At 38.8% G+C, this 13,766-nt stretch overlaps 1 protein-coding gene and 1 pseudogene across 2 annotated transcripts in view; both read left to right on the forward strand.

Moving 5' to 3' along the window:
• The window catches only part of AMPH (amphiphysin), a 340,422-nt gene that overhangs the window by 247,890 nt on the left and 78,766 nt on the right, over window positions 1-13,766 (forward strand). For both annotated transcript variants that reach the window (XM_006887583.1, XM_006887584.1), the window contains exon 8: window positions 12,267-12,342. In XM_006887583.1, the coding sequence (XP_006887645.1) occupies window positions 12,267-12,342 (76 nt within the window). The remainder of the gene's footprint in view (window positions 1-12,266; window positions 12,343-13,766) is intronic.
• LOC102874573 lies at window positions 4,212-4,511 on the forward strand (annotated as a pseudogene).

Here is a 13,766-nt window from a genome sequence, read left to right on the forward strand (position 1 = left end):
ATTGAAATTTTCAATTATTTTATTTTCTGATCCACCATCAATACCCAGAGTAACAGACAAGAAATCAAAAGATGCATTGTGTTGGAAAATCTGCTGCCAAGAACTTTTTCCCAAAGTTCTAAAAGTACAGTGGTGGTGTCAGTTTAAAGAATAAGGTGCCCCGATCTATTATCCATAGTCTTTTAAATTTCATCATATTTATTTGAAAGTTGGGTAGTGAATAAGGAAGACAGAAGAAGAATTGATGCCTTTGAGTTGTGTTGGAGAGAGTGAGCACAGCTAGAGAGTTCCTTAGAGGTAAGAATGACTAAGTTTCATTTCACATGCTTTGGGCATGTTGCTTTTTGTTACTACCATTGAGTTGGAGCTAACCCATGACTGACCCTCTGGAGGGTTTTTAGAAGAAGCAATTCACATGAGGGGAGATTGCCATCTTTCTGGTTGATTAGAGCTGCATGCCTTTGGGTTGACAGCTCAGCTCCTTACACCTTGGCCTTGGCTATTCCTTGGAAAAGGCCATCATTCTTAGAAAGGTGCTGAGTCACCAAAAGAGAGGAAGACTCTCAACAAGGTATATTTACTAAGTGACTGCAAAAATGGGCTGAAATATATCAGAGAGGATGACAATCGCACAGGCTAGGACCAAGTTCAGGTCTGTTATTCATTAGGTCACTATTACCCATTCTGGACTCCACAGCACCTAGTAACAACAAGATATGATTGCTATCAAGAAGGAAAAAGAGCTTCAAAGAATAGTCTTGAACTAAATGTACAGTCAGATTTATTACTAAGGTAGGGCATGAGCTAAAGGCATAAGAGGTTGAAGCAAAAGCAGGATACATAAAGGATTAATCAGTTTAATGTAGCTGGGATTTAGAGTGAAAGAATCTGGAATGAGGACTGTAGTGATGAAGCAGAGAAACGGGGATCAGAGTATTTTATCATTCCCCAATCATCAAGTGTGTGCCAAACACCCTTTCAGGTGCTAGGAATCCTGTGCTGAAGGTGTGTGTTTTCATGAGGCTTAACTTGAAGGAGGAGGAAAGGCAATTACCAAGAAAAAGAATAATTAGTACAACTGTGGGAGATGATGTTGTGTACCATCGAGTCAGAACTGACCCATAGCTGACCCTCTAGCAAGTTTTCTGAGGCAGTAAATCACAAAGGAGTTGACTGCGCATCTTTCTCCCCTGGAGGAGCTGGTGGATTTGAACCATGTGCCTTTGAGTTAGCAGCAGAGCTGCGTTACCAGGAGGCCACCAGAGCTCCCTGTGGAAGATGTAGAGTCAGAAATAGTGAATGCTGTGTTTTGTTTCAAGGACCTTGCCTATGATAAACATAAGGAAAATGATGAACATTAAATATGGAGGAGTAATGGGACAAAGGAAAATTTTTCATTATAACTATTGCCCCTTTGAGAAGATGTCAGAGGTGGAAATATTTGGGATTGAGGCTATCTGGATTAAGTAGGGGGGACAAAAAGAAGAGTGAGGTGTTGACATGCTGGTTGGTGAATGTTGAAGGGTGTGCCATGGGACCCAAAGCTTGATAAAGCAAGATGTTGAGTGGGAAGGAAAAAATCATCTGAAAGAAAAGAGTGATCTCAGAGAGCATTAAAGGAAAAGCCAGAGGTGGGGATGGAAATGGAGGAATGAAGTCTTTTTAGTCTAGAAAATTAGCCCAATGTGTGAGCCATTGTTGTTGCGTAACATCAAGTTGGAACCAACTCCTAGCTGACCTCTAGCAGGTTTTCTGAGGCAATGAATCTCATTAGAAGAGATAACCCATCTTTCTTCTGAGGAGCAGCTGGTAGATTCAAACCATGTGCTTTTCTGTTGGCAGAACAACTTGTTACCACTAAGACCAGAACTCTCTGTGTGAGCCATTAGGTATAAGAGAGGACAAGATTAAGGCTGTTTAGAAGCAAGTTGTTTTAGAATGTGAGCATAACTAAGACTTGTTAGGTCAGGGAGATGAGAAAATTAGGGAGCTTGATTTTGTCTCGGATAATTATTTATCTGTCAGGATATGTCATTAGTGTTTGGATTGGGTGTAGGAGAGAGAAGGAAATTAGAAAAAAAAAATCCACACACACACACACAAAATCCCCCAATTGTCATTGTAGACAGTGAATGGGGCAGGATTGCGGGCTGGAAGTTTGATAAATGAGACAGGAATGATTTGAGTGTATGGAAAAGTCTTAAAGGAGGGAGTGCAAATGAGCTTAGAGAGCATTAAGAAAACACTACTTGCTCCTCTGCATTTTGTAAAGTCTTGCAGGCACTGGGGAATACTCCTTTTTGCTTCAGTGGCTCCTGGAAAGCAGGAACTCCTAGGGAGTCAAGCAAAGAGGAGGTGCATGTGTGCTGTCCTCGAAATCACTTCTCTGAGAAGCTCAGCTGTTAGTCCTTTCCACTATTCTGAGAACAAAGATGCCTCTTAATAACTGAATTTGTTTTAGACATATAATCAGAAGCATGTTGCAGATGCCTCCACTGAGTCCTTTCAAGGTGATAGTAATCTCTCAGAGTCCTTTTTGATGAGCTTGTAAAATGAAACCTTCCAGGCAGATTATATCAGGCTATATAGCCTGGTGCTCTTTGTGAATGTATATTGCAAGACCAATGATGCCAGTATTTTGCAAGCCATGTTTATAGTTACACCACACCTATCTAGTGGAAATGAGCACCAAGTTTGTTAATTTGTTTGGTCTGTGTTCATTCATTCACTCATGGAATATCTACTGCTTGGCCTGGGCATTGTTTGATGGTGAGACATGTTTTTATAACTATTTGTCTTTGAATTGGCTATGAATCAATGGTGCCCCCTGCAGCAGATTAATAGAGTGAAGTGTTGCCCAGCTGTGTTGCATCTTCATCATGACTGATTTATTTGAGAACACTGCCAATCCATTTCACTGAAGGTTTTCCTCGCCCTCACTGACCCTGCACTAGGCCAAACAATGGTGTTCTTCTCCAGTGTTCCAACCCTCCTGATGAGGGATCCATCCAGAGTGAGAAAGTTGGAACCTCAAGACAGTATTCTGTGATCCGTAGAGGTTCATTGGCTAGGTGACATTACCAGATTTGTCTTCCTAGGCTGTTTTAAGACAAAAATTCTACTGTGTATAACCATCTACTATGGGTTATCCTACTAGTCAAAAACTCAATTTCATTGTAGGTGAAATTGGAATTGAATCGTAGTAGGCCCTCCAGTGGATTTTCAGAGGCTCATCTTTTTCCTGTAGAGCAGCTAGTGGACTTAAACCGTCTGCCTTGGGGTTAGCAGCACAGCTCTTTACTTCTCAGGCCATCAGACCTCCCTAAGCCTGCCAACTTAAAATATTTCCAAAAACAGACTTTCTAGCATGTGAGGAATATGAAAGCCACTGCAATATGACAAATTGACAGGTGCATACTATACTCTAGGAGTGAACTAGTCCTTACTTTGAAAAGAATCTGATTTTATAAATTGGAGGAAATCACTATATGATAATTTCCCTATACAAATTACTTAAAAAGACTGGTAAAATATGAGAAAATGATTAGTTTAGTGATTCTGAAGAATATGTGTCTACCGCAAAGAATAGATGATATACTTACTACACTAAAGAACAAAATCATGAAAAGAACTGCTAATTTATATAAACTCATTAAGATATTTTTTATATGAGAAAGCAAAATTTAAAGATAGAAGAATGGGAATTCTTTTCTAAATGTGTATACATATATTTTTAATAGAAAAGCTCTTAGAAAAACTACTAAAATATCAGATTATTTTTAAAAAGGAGATAATATGCAAATAGAAAATAAAGAAATAAACAAGAAAATCTTAATAAAAGAAATGAAAACTTAAAAGACAAGGGGATGTTAGTTTATGAATGCTGACTTTTGACTAATTTACAGAGGTTTATATATAAAGTACTATTTTCAAATGATCTGCCTTTGTGAAAGAAGGGAGTTCTGTGGCATTGAGCATAAGGAGTTGGGCCACTCACTACAAGGCTATACTTCTCTCATTGTTCAAATTCACCAGGGTCTCCATGGGAGAATCATGGCCAGTCTTCTCCATGTGATTTACAGTCTCAGAAACCCAGTGGAGGCTTTCTGCTAGCGGGCCTTTGCCCACGTTCACGTGTCTCAGGAGCCAGCTTACAGGTCTCTTCTGAGGCAGCATATCGGGAGTGGGCTGCAAGCTGCAACACCAGAGTCATGGCAGGACAGGCCTTTAGAAAGGTTTTCCCCCCCCTCTTTGACTGAGTATTGCTGGAAAGGAGTGCAGCTGAAACTGTAACCAAGGGAGGCATTATGCTTCCAGAAGAATCTTAAGGAAAAGTATTGCAAACTGTTACATCCAGATCTTAAGGAAGGGCTGGAGAAATTCAACCAGTTAGTGTGAAAATTGGAGGCAAAGTTTTTCTCCTAGAATATGGAGGCACCAAAGCAGTTATAGACAACAAAGATTATTTCTTATATATAAATGGTGATATTATTGGGAAATATGTAGACTGAAATAAATCATTATTAAAATAACATCACTTGGACCTGCCCATCCCATTGAAGTTCAGAAATCTTTCATCATGTAAATAATCTCTATGTCTCTCTTTTGTAATAAACTAATGATAATCCAAACTCATATGCACTTCTTCAAAATTTAGTTTTGTTGTACTCATGCAAACATTTCCAAATAAATGGGTAAAAAAGCAAAAAGGAAAAGAAAAGAAACCCAGTGGCGGTCAGCTATGAGTTGGTTCTGACTCAGTTGCAGGGGGAGTGGAAGTCATGTAGCAGTCCACATCCTTCTCTTATCTCCTCCTTTGCCTTGGTATTTTTATTTGAATAACATTTTAAAAAATGATGTAACAATAGATTCAGTGCTTTATTTTATAGGTATTTTCCACAGGTCTTTTTGTCATAGTGAGGCATCAGTTAAGGGACAAGGACCCTTCACCGGTCTTCCAACTTTACAGCCCCCTCCACGCCTCACCACCAGTGTGAATCTGACATTTTTCAGGGCCGCCCCAGCAGCCACACATATTCTCACAGCTACAGAGTTCTGAAGAGCTCACTTCTCAGTTCCTTTTGTTCTTCCTTCCCAAATTCATTCATTTTTTTTATACTTAATTGTGTGTGTCCTTTCATTTTAATTGGAACATATCACATGCAGTCTTGTACTCTGCTTCTATCTCCCACTAAATGTATTTCCAAAGTATGTCTGAATAGAATCTGTGGTTGTTCTTCTAATTGGATTTTAAGCTCCTAGAGCTGCTCTTTCTTTTCCCCATTTCCATCTCCATGTTCTTTCTATCTTTATGTGATTACCTACAGAAGGCTGCAGCCTCTAGTCTCTGGCTGCTTCTACTGAATGTAAGTTTCATCCACTCTGAAGCTTGCACATTTATCCATTCTGAATCATGCCAATATTTCATTTGTTTTTATGGCTAAGTACTTCATTTGTTTTTATAGCTAAGTCATATTCCATCATGGGTATATATCTCATTTTGGAAGTGAAAGCAATGGCTGAAGCAGATACATATATACCAGCCAGTGTTCACAGAAGCCCCTCTTTGGATATATACCTAGGAATGGTATCACTGGGTCATATATATGGTAATTTTATCTTTAAAGGTTTTTCCCCTTGTATGAGCATCTGAGCCTTAATTTTAAGTGCCTTATTATTTTTGAACATTTTATTTTTAAAAGCAGTTAGAGATTTACAGAAAATGACACAGATAAAGCAGAAAGGTCTCCTAAGCCTCCCCAGCCCCCCTGCTCATGGTTTCCCCTATTGACATCTGCATTAATGTGGTCTTTTCTACTATAGATATTGATAGGTTTTTATTACCTAAAGTCCATCATTTTAAGGTTTGTCCATTGAGCAACCCTTGTTTAAATTTAAACCAGTACTGTACACACACAGCAAAGGGATAAGTCAGTTTTTTGAATGATTAAATGGGGACAGATACTAAAAATTATGTCATAGCCTTTGGTTGGTGAGTATCTTAGGAAATGTGTCAAGTATCGCTACTACAAGTACCCCACAGAAAAACTAGATCCCCCTGCGTACTGTAGTCCGGGGGCCTGTGGTGTCTCTCCCTTCCCATCCAGCTGCTACCATAGTTAGCTAGTTAGCTTCTTTGAGTGCACTTGCAAGCCCTGTTTTCTTCTGTTGCCTCAAACACTGCTAGGAATGCAGAACTCCAGCATCTGGCACGATCTTCTCCATGAGGACCTGTCTGTCTCGCAAGGCTCTCATCACTCAGGCTTCTCTTCTGACCTTCCCAGTTTGGGATATTCCCTGAGCACACTGTACCAGATTTTATATGACTATAAACACAAATAAATGCACAGTTATGTATGTGACTGAAATGAGCTAAAGGAAAAAATAAGTTAGGGGCAGGTTTTCACTGTGGGCATGTAAAATAAGTTTAAATGGAACATAACAGGCATTTAAGGTGCAATATAAGCCATAAAAGTTGTAAGACTTATTTATTGGTGAAATGTGCATGCTCTAAAAGGATTGTGCTGCTCAGCCAAAGATGTTCCCTCTGACAGTTCCAGTCCCCCAGTGCTTCTGAGGGAGAAAGATGGACAAACTCCATCTCTGCAATTTAAAGCTTCTAAAAGCCCACATGTAGTTCAGCTATGAGTAAGTTTCAACTTGGTGGCAATGAGACTGAGGGAATTATAGCACTCAACTATTATTTTATATCTAGATGTGAACTCTGGTAGCATAGTCTGCAGAAATTCACACTGCTTATCTAAAGACCAGCAGGCTCCCCTGCCTCTGTGGTTCACAGCTTTGGAAACGTGAAAGAGGGTTGAATAGAAGTTGGAAGAGAGTTGTTTTGTTTTAAAAAAATCTGTATTGACTTAAAAATTAATTAAGCTAACATTTTAAAGATTGTGGTAGTGATGTTTCAAATGTTAGTATTCTTGTCTCCTGTGCAAGAGATTCAGTCTCAATTTCTAGACAGTTTACCTTGGATACAGCCTCCATACATCTATCAGTATGATGCTGAACAGATTTCAGAGTTTTTGGTCTGAGAATTCCTAACCATTTTATGTACTCAAAAATTTTGCTATCATAATTTTTGCTGGCTACTTTGTAACTATGAATTGTACATAAATTGCTGTTATGTACCATCAAGTTGGACTACCCCGTAGCTGACCCTCCAGTAGGTTTTCAAAGGCAGAAGTAAATTACACAAGAGTACAGCACAGCTCCTTACCACAAGTCCACCATGGATAGAATTAAAGTCATATTTTACTCTTGGATCAAAGACCCAAAAAACTTCAGTGCTGTTGAGCTCATTCTGATTCATAGTGACTGTTCATTGGGTTTCTGGGGCTGTAAATCTTAACAAAAGGAGACTAACCATCTTTCTCCCTTGAAAAGTCTAATAAATTTGAATTACAAACACTTAGGTTAGCAACACAACATGCCATGTATTATGCCATGAGTGCTCCTTCATGGATCTGGGAGTGTTGACTAACATAAATCCCACAGTTCCTTTATCTAGAGAAGAGGGAGCTTGTACCTGGGGTACTGGGCATTGCACTTATTACTCTGCCCACTGAGACAATTCTGACTCAAGTGACCCTTTTAGGACAGGATAATACTGAACCATAGAGTTACATAGGCTGAAGTTTTTGCTGAAGCAATTCCCGGGACTGTTCTCCCAAAGATGAACTGATAGTTTCAAACTGCTGACCTTTTTATGGGCATTTAAGTCCTTAACCATTACACAATTGTTGTTGTTAGGTGCTGTTGAGTACAACTCATAGCAACCCTGTGAACAGCCGACGTGAACCCTCCCCTGTCATGTGCCATATGCATTATCTCATACACTAGAGCCCATTGCTGAAGTCGCCATGTCAGTGCATCTCATTGAAGGTCTTCCTCTCCTTTGCTGACCCTCTAACGTTCCAGGCATGATGTCTCTTTCCAAGGAAGCTACATGTCCAAAATAAAAAGGATGTAGCTTTGCCATCTTTGTTTCCAAGGAACACTCTGGCTGTACTTTGCCCAAGACATATCTTTTGTCTGTCAAAGCATGTTCTTTTGACAGTCCATGGTATATTCAGTACTCTTCTCTAGTACCACAACTCAGAAACATTTCTTCTTCTTCTATCATCCTTATTCATTGTCCAGCTCTCTGATACATCACAGGTGATTGAGAATACCATAGCCTGAATCTGCCAAATCTTAGTCTTTGGACTTACATCATTGCTTGTCCACATTATTGAGAGGTCTCTGATAATGCAATGTGTCTCCTAATTTTCTGACTCCTGGTACCAACAGTGTTGATTTTTGATCCAACAAAAATGAAATCATTGACTGCTTTGATTCTTTCCCCATCTATCATAATATTTATTATTGGTCCTGTTGTGAGGATCTTTGTTTTCTTTATTTTAAGATGTAATCTATACTGAAGGCTACAGTACTCGATCTTCTGCAGCAAGCATTTTATATCCTCTTCACTTTAAACAAGCTAAGTTGTGTCATCTGCATAACACAGGTTGTTGATGGGTCTCCCTCCAATCTTTATGCCACATTCTTCACAGTGCCTGGCTTCACAAATTATTTGTTCAGCATACAGATTTAATAGGTATGAAGAAAGGATACAACCCTGACACACACTTTTCCTGATTTTAAACCATATAGTGTTTCTAAGTAGAAGAAATCCAAACATGGGGGCACAGAGCTTTGAACGTGTCTCTAAAAGGGCCAGAGGGAGTAATAGTAGTGAAGCCACTTGCCTCTCCAGAGCAGGAAGCAGATTAAAAAGTTCATAGTCCAGCCCCACCATGTCTCTAGAGCCACACAAATAGCAAGAGATTTGTCTATTCATTGCTGACTCATAGTTGTAATACTGAAAATGGGATTTATTAGGGAAGTAAGCTGGAAAGTGAAGAATGCAAATACTATCATTCAAGACAAATCCAGGTTTTAGCCCAAGTTTCAAGACACACATTCTCAGTTGGTCCAGTCTCTGGTTTCAGTGCAGCAGTCAGATCCAAATAATCCAGCAAGGTTTGCCTCAGAGCAGATATAAGTCAGCTTCTCCTTCAAGCATCCAGCAAGAACAGCAAAAGCTTTTAACTGTGGCCTTTATCTCCCAGTTCCTCTGCTTACACCTTGCCAGCCTACAGCAATGCCATAGGTTTTTACCACCAAGGTCTCACTCTTACCAAGGTCTTGCTCCAGTTTACTTCAAGTCTTGCTGCCCTGTGTGTATAAAGACACTTTCTCTTATCCTATTCCCACACCTGTGGATGATTTGCAAAACAAGAACCATATGATCTTAGCAATTGATACAGAAAAGGCATTTGACAAAATCCAACACCCCTTCCTGATAAAGACACTCAGCAAGATTGGAATAGAAGGGAATTTCCTCAACGTAGTGAAAAGTGCAAAACTGAAAGCAAATATCATTCTCAATGAAGAAAGACTAAAAACATCTCCTTTGCAAACAGGGACCAGGTACGGATGCCCACTGTCGCCACTTTTAGTCAATACTGTATTGGAAGTATTTGCTGGGGCAATATGACGAGGGAAGGAGCATCCAGATCGGCAGAGAGATGGTTAAACTGTTGCTATATGCAGATGATATGACAGGTACACAGAATACTCCAAAGACTCAACAACCTGTTAGAGCTAGTAGACCAGTTTAGTTGAGTGGCAAGATAGAAGATCAATATCCAAAAACAGTGGGATTCCTCTACAGTAACAGAGAAAACTCAGAAAAGGAAACCAAGAAAGCAGTACCATTTATAATACCAACCACAAATTGAGACACTTGGGAGTTAACCTAACTAGAGACACAAAAGACCTGTACAAAGAAAACTTACAGAATATTTCTGCAAGATACAATAAAAGACCTAAATAAATGGAAAAATATTCCCTGTTCATGGATAGGAAGACTCTGAATATTGTGAAAATGATAATCCTACCAAAAGCAGTCTACATAGTCAATGCAATCCTGATACAGATACCAAATGCATTTTTCAGGGAGATCAAAAGGGAAATTGTCAAGCTTATTTTGAGAGGAAAGTGACCCAGAATATGCAAAACACTTCTGAAAAACACTCCCTGACCTCAAAACCTACTACACAGCAGTAGTAACCAAAACACATGGTACTGGTACAATAACAGGCACACAGACCAAAGAACCAGAACTGAGAACCCAGAAATGGACCCAGCTATCTATGGTCAACTGATATTCAACAAGGAAATAAAACCTATCAAATGGGGAAATGGCAACCTCGTCAACAAATGGTGCTGGCAAAATTGGACTACCTGCAGAAAGCTGAAACGGGATCTGCATCTCATACTATACAACAAAAATCAACTCAAGATGGATTGGAAACCTGGGACTAAAGCCCAAAACCACAAAGTTCATCAGGGACAAACTGGGATCAAGCTTAGAAGGCCTAGTCTAGGGTATAAAGAGACAGCCAAATACAGCCAGAAATGCACAATCTGGAGAGGATAAAATTGATAAATGGGACCTTCTAAAGACAAACTTTGTCAATAAATCAGTATTTTTTAAAAAATTAAAAAAACAAACCCACCCTTAAACTGACAATATAACCCACAACGAAACCATGTGTTTGCAGTCTAGGTTAGCTGGAGACCAGAGGGGGCTAACTGTGATGGCTAAAAAAAGCCAACTTTTTGGCAAGCACCACAGTTATTACCTTGCTCCATTCAGATAACAACTTGGTCAAGAAAAATATTCCATATGAGCACAATTAAGTGTTCTGAAATTCCCCTTCTTCTCAGTGTTACCCATAATTTATTATGATCCACACCATCAAATGCCTTTGCAAATTCAATAACGTTCAAATAGTCATTTCCCCTAGTATTCTCTGCTTTAGCCTATATCCATCTGGCACTAGCAGTGATATCCCTGGTGCCACAACCTCTTCTAAGACCAACTTGAACTTTTGGTAGTTCCCTGTCAATGTACAATTCTGTTTGTGTTTGAATAATCTTCAACAGTATTTTACTTGCATGAAATAGTAATGTATTGTTTGATTATTTCCACATTCAATTGGATTGCCTTTCTTGGGAATGGGAACAAATACAAATTTCTTCCAGTTAGTTGACCAGGTAACAGTCCTCCAAATTTCCTAGAATAAACTGGTGAGCAGATCCAGGGCTGCATCTGTTAATTGAAACATGCCAGTTGGTATTTCACTGATTCCTAGGGCCTTATTTTTTGCCCATGCCTTCAGTTTAGCTCAAAGTTCATCTTTTCTTCACCACTGACTCTTGTTCATGTGGTACTTCTTGAACTTTTTCAATGACAGCTAATTGTTTTTGATACATTAATTCTGTGTATTCCTTTTGTCTTCTTTTGATGCTTCCTGGGTCATTCAACATTGTGCCTCTTTCAGTATGGCAACTTGAGGAATGAATTTGTTTAGTTCTTTCAGTTTGAGAAATGCCAAGCAAGTTCTTCCCTTTTTATTCACCATAAGAATTTCTTTTTACTGCCTACTCCATCTCATTGCGCTCAAGTCAAAACCAACACATAGCTGAACCTCCAGTGGGCTTATCTAAAGGGCAGAGATTGCTCATTTTACTTCTGCAGAGCTGCTGATGGTTTTAAACAACTGAAGTACAACACCCTCCAAACTATGCTATCAGAGCTGCCTACTCAGGACCTGAAAATGAAGACTTCAAGGTCTTTGCACAGAACACTCAGCAGTGGCTTGTTTTCCTCAATGATTGCATGTTCTCACTTCTTTGGAAGAACTGGAATTCATTTGTATTGTGGATTTTCCTCTATGAAACTAATTTTCAAGACCAAGACCAAAAAGTAATAGACTTCCAGTCTCAGAAACTTTCCAGAAGATACATCTGAAAGCAGAGCTTAAATTCTTGGGCAGTGGCTTTGAAAGTGTGACTCTCAGACCAGCAGCTTGTGCTTCTCCTGAAACTTGGCAAAAATGCAAATTCCATGTCCCCACCCAGGCTCAAGTCTTCCAGGTGACAAATTCACACTAAAGTGTGAGATTGCAATGGAGTGTTAACTAATTTTGTAGAGAGGCTGTGTTCTATCTGAACAAATACTTTGCTCTTCATTAACTTCTCAAGAAAAGGTAGAGGTATGTGTGAGTTAAATATTTCACTTAATCCAATGTTGTGCATGTTGAATAAAGGAGACCTGCTGTTAATATCTGTCAGTACAACTGAAAAGATATTTTTGCTGACTTTCGCCCCCTGTATTTTCTCTTTGTATTTGCACATGGTAGACGAGTTGGATTTTATGTCAATACTTTCAAAAATGTCTCTAGCCTTGAGGCCAAGTTCCATAAGGAAATTGCTGTGGTGAGTTCAATGACCATTTTTACTCATGTACTATAAAGCTAATTAAGATTTCTTCTGGAAATTAATGAAATGCATAGCATCATGCTAAGGAATTCACTCTTGAATGTTTGTATTGTCTCTAAAGCATGTGGAGTGTTCTCAGTAATGTTTATTCATTTTTTTTTTAATTGGCCACATAATTCTCCCTGTATTTTGTCTTTTTCAAAAAATTATAATTTGATTGCAGGTTTACATAACAAATTAATTTTTCATTCAACACATTGTTATATAACATTAATTTTACTACTCACAATGTAATCATTCTTTTCTTACTTCTTCCCCCTAATTCTGATTTCCATACCTCCCTCAGCTATATCTTTCTGTCCCTTTAATAATAGTATGTTGATCATCCCCTAAATGTACGTGGCCTTTCTCCTCCACCCATCTCAGTGTATGTCTATTATCTAGTAAGTTTTATTCCAATCTCTCTTCCTCTCTATCCCTGGTCATCATCCAAGAATGATTCTATCTGTGTATAAAGCTTTTGTTAGCTTAAAAAAATAAATTGAGATTTTAATGAAAGTTTATCAAGAACTTGGGTTTCCAGTTGTTCATTGTTGCACATTTTCCTCCCTGCCCACTCCCCCAGATCGCTTTTTTCTCTGGGGAAAAAAGTTATTTCATTGTTATACACCACCACCCCCACCACCACTTTACTATGCAGCTCTTATTCTGGACTCTTGTCAACACTACCTAATTATATATTCCTTTTATACACTTCTCTCCCTCGTCTGATTCAATGCCATGTAGATTATTTATTCCCTCCTTTTTGTTACCTTTTTATTATAATGATCTCATTCAAAAGCATGAATCGCTGCCTGCTTTTATTCCCGCCTCCCTGACTTATTTCTGTCATTGTCACAGTCTTAGTCTTTCTTTATTTTTCCTCCCAGTTTATAAAGCTGGAATTTCAAATGATACTTTAGGCTGATGGGAATTTCTATTGTGAAGTATTCACATAACCAGAAGCTTTGTCATGGACTAATGTTTTCTTAGTTCAGTGTGACAGTTGTGTAACTTTATGTCGGGTAGAATCATTGCATACAGAGCTTTCCTTTCCTGCTCTGTGTTCTGATTAATGCATTCAGTGGCTAAAGGAATGGTTGTAGGTTCAAGTCTACCCAGAAGTAGTCTGGAAGAAAGGTCTGTCAATATTCTTCTGAAAAATGAGCCATTGAAAATTAACAAGCAGAATTCTGTTCTGAATCACATGAGGTTACCATCAATCACAATAAATTCAATAGCAACTGTGTCTTGTATTATTTTTTACTTTCTCTGGCTAGTAAATATATTTTCCCCTTGATTATTTTGTATTGTGGCCTTTTGATTTTTATTTTACATTTTAACCTGAGAAATATACAGAATTTAAATTATCCTGAGACCAC

Source organism: Elephantulus edwardii, unplaced genomic scaffold (assembly GCF_000299155.1).
Source record: "Elephantulus edwardii isolate Elephantulus edwardi_28Jun2011 unplaced genomic scaffold, EleEdw1.0 scaffold00059, whole genome shotgun sequence".
NCBI classification, from domain to species: domain Eukaryota; kingdom Metazoa; phylum Chordata; class Mammalia; order Macroscelidea; family Macroscelididae; genus Elephantulus; species Elephantulus edwardii.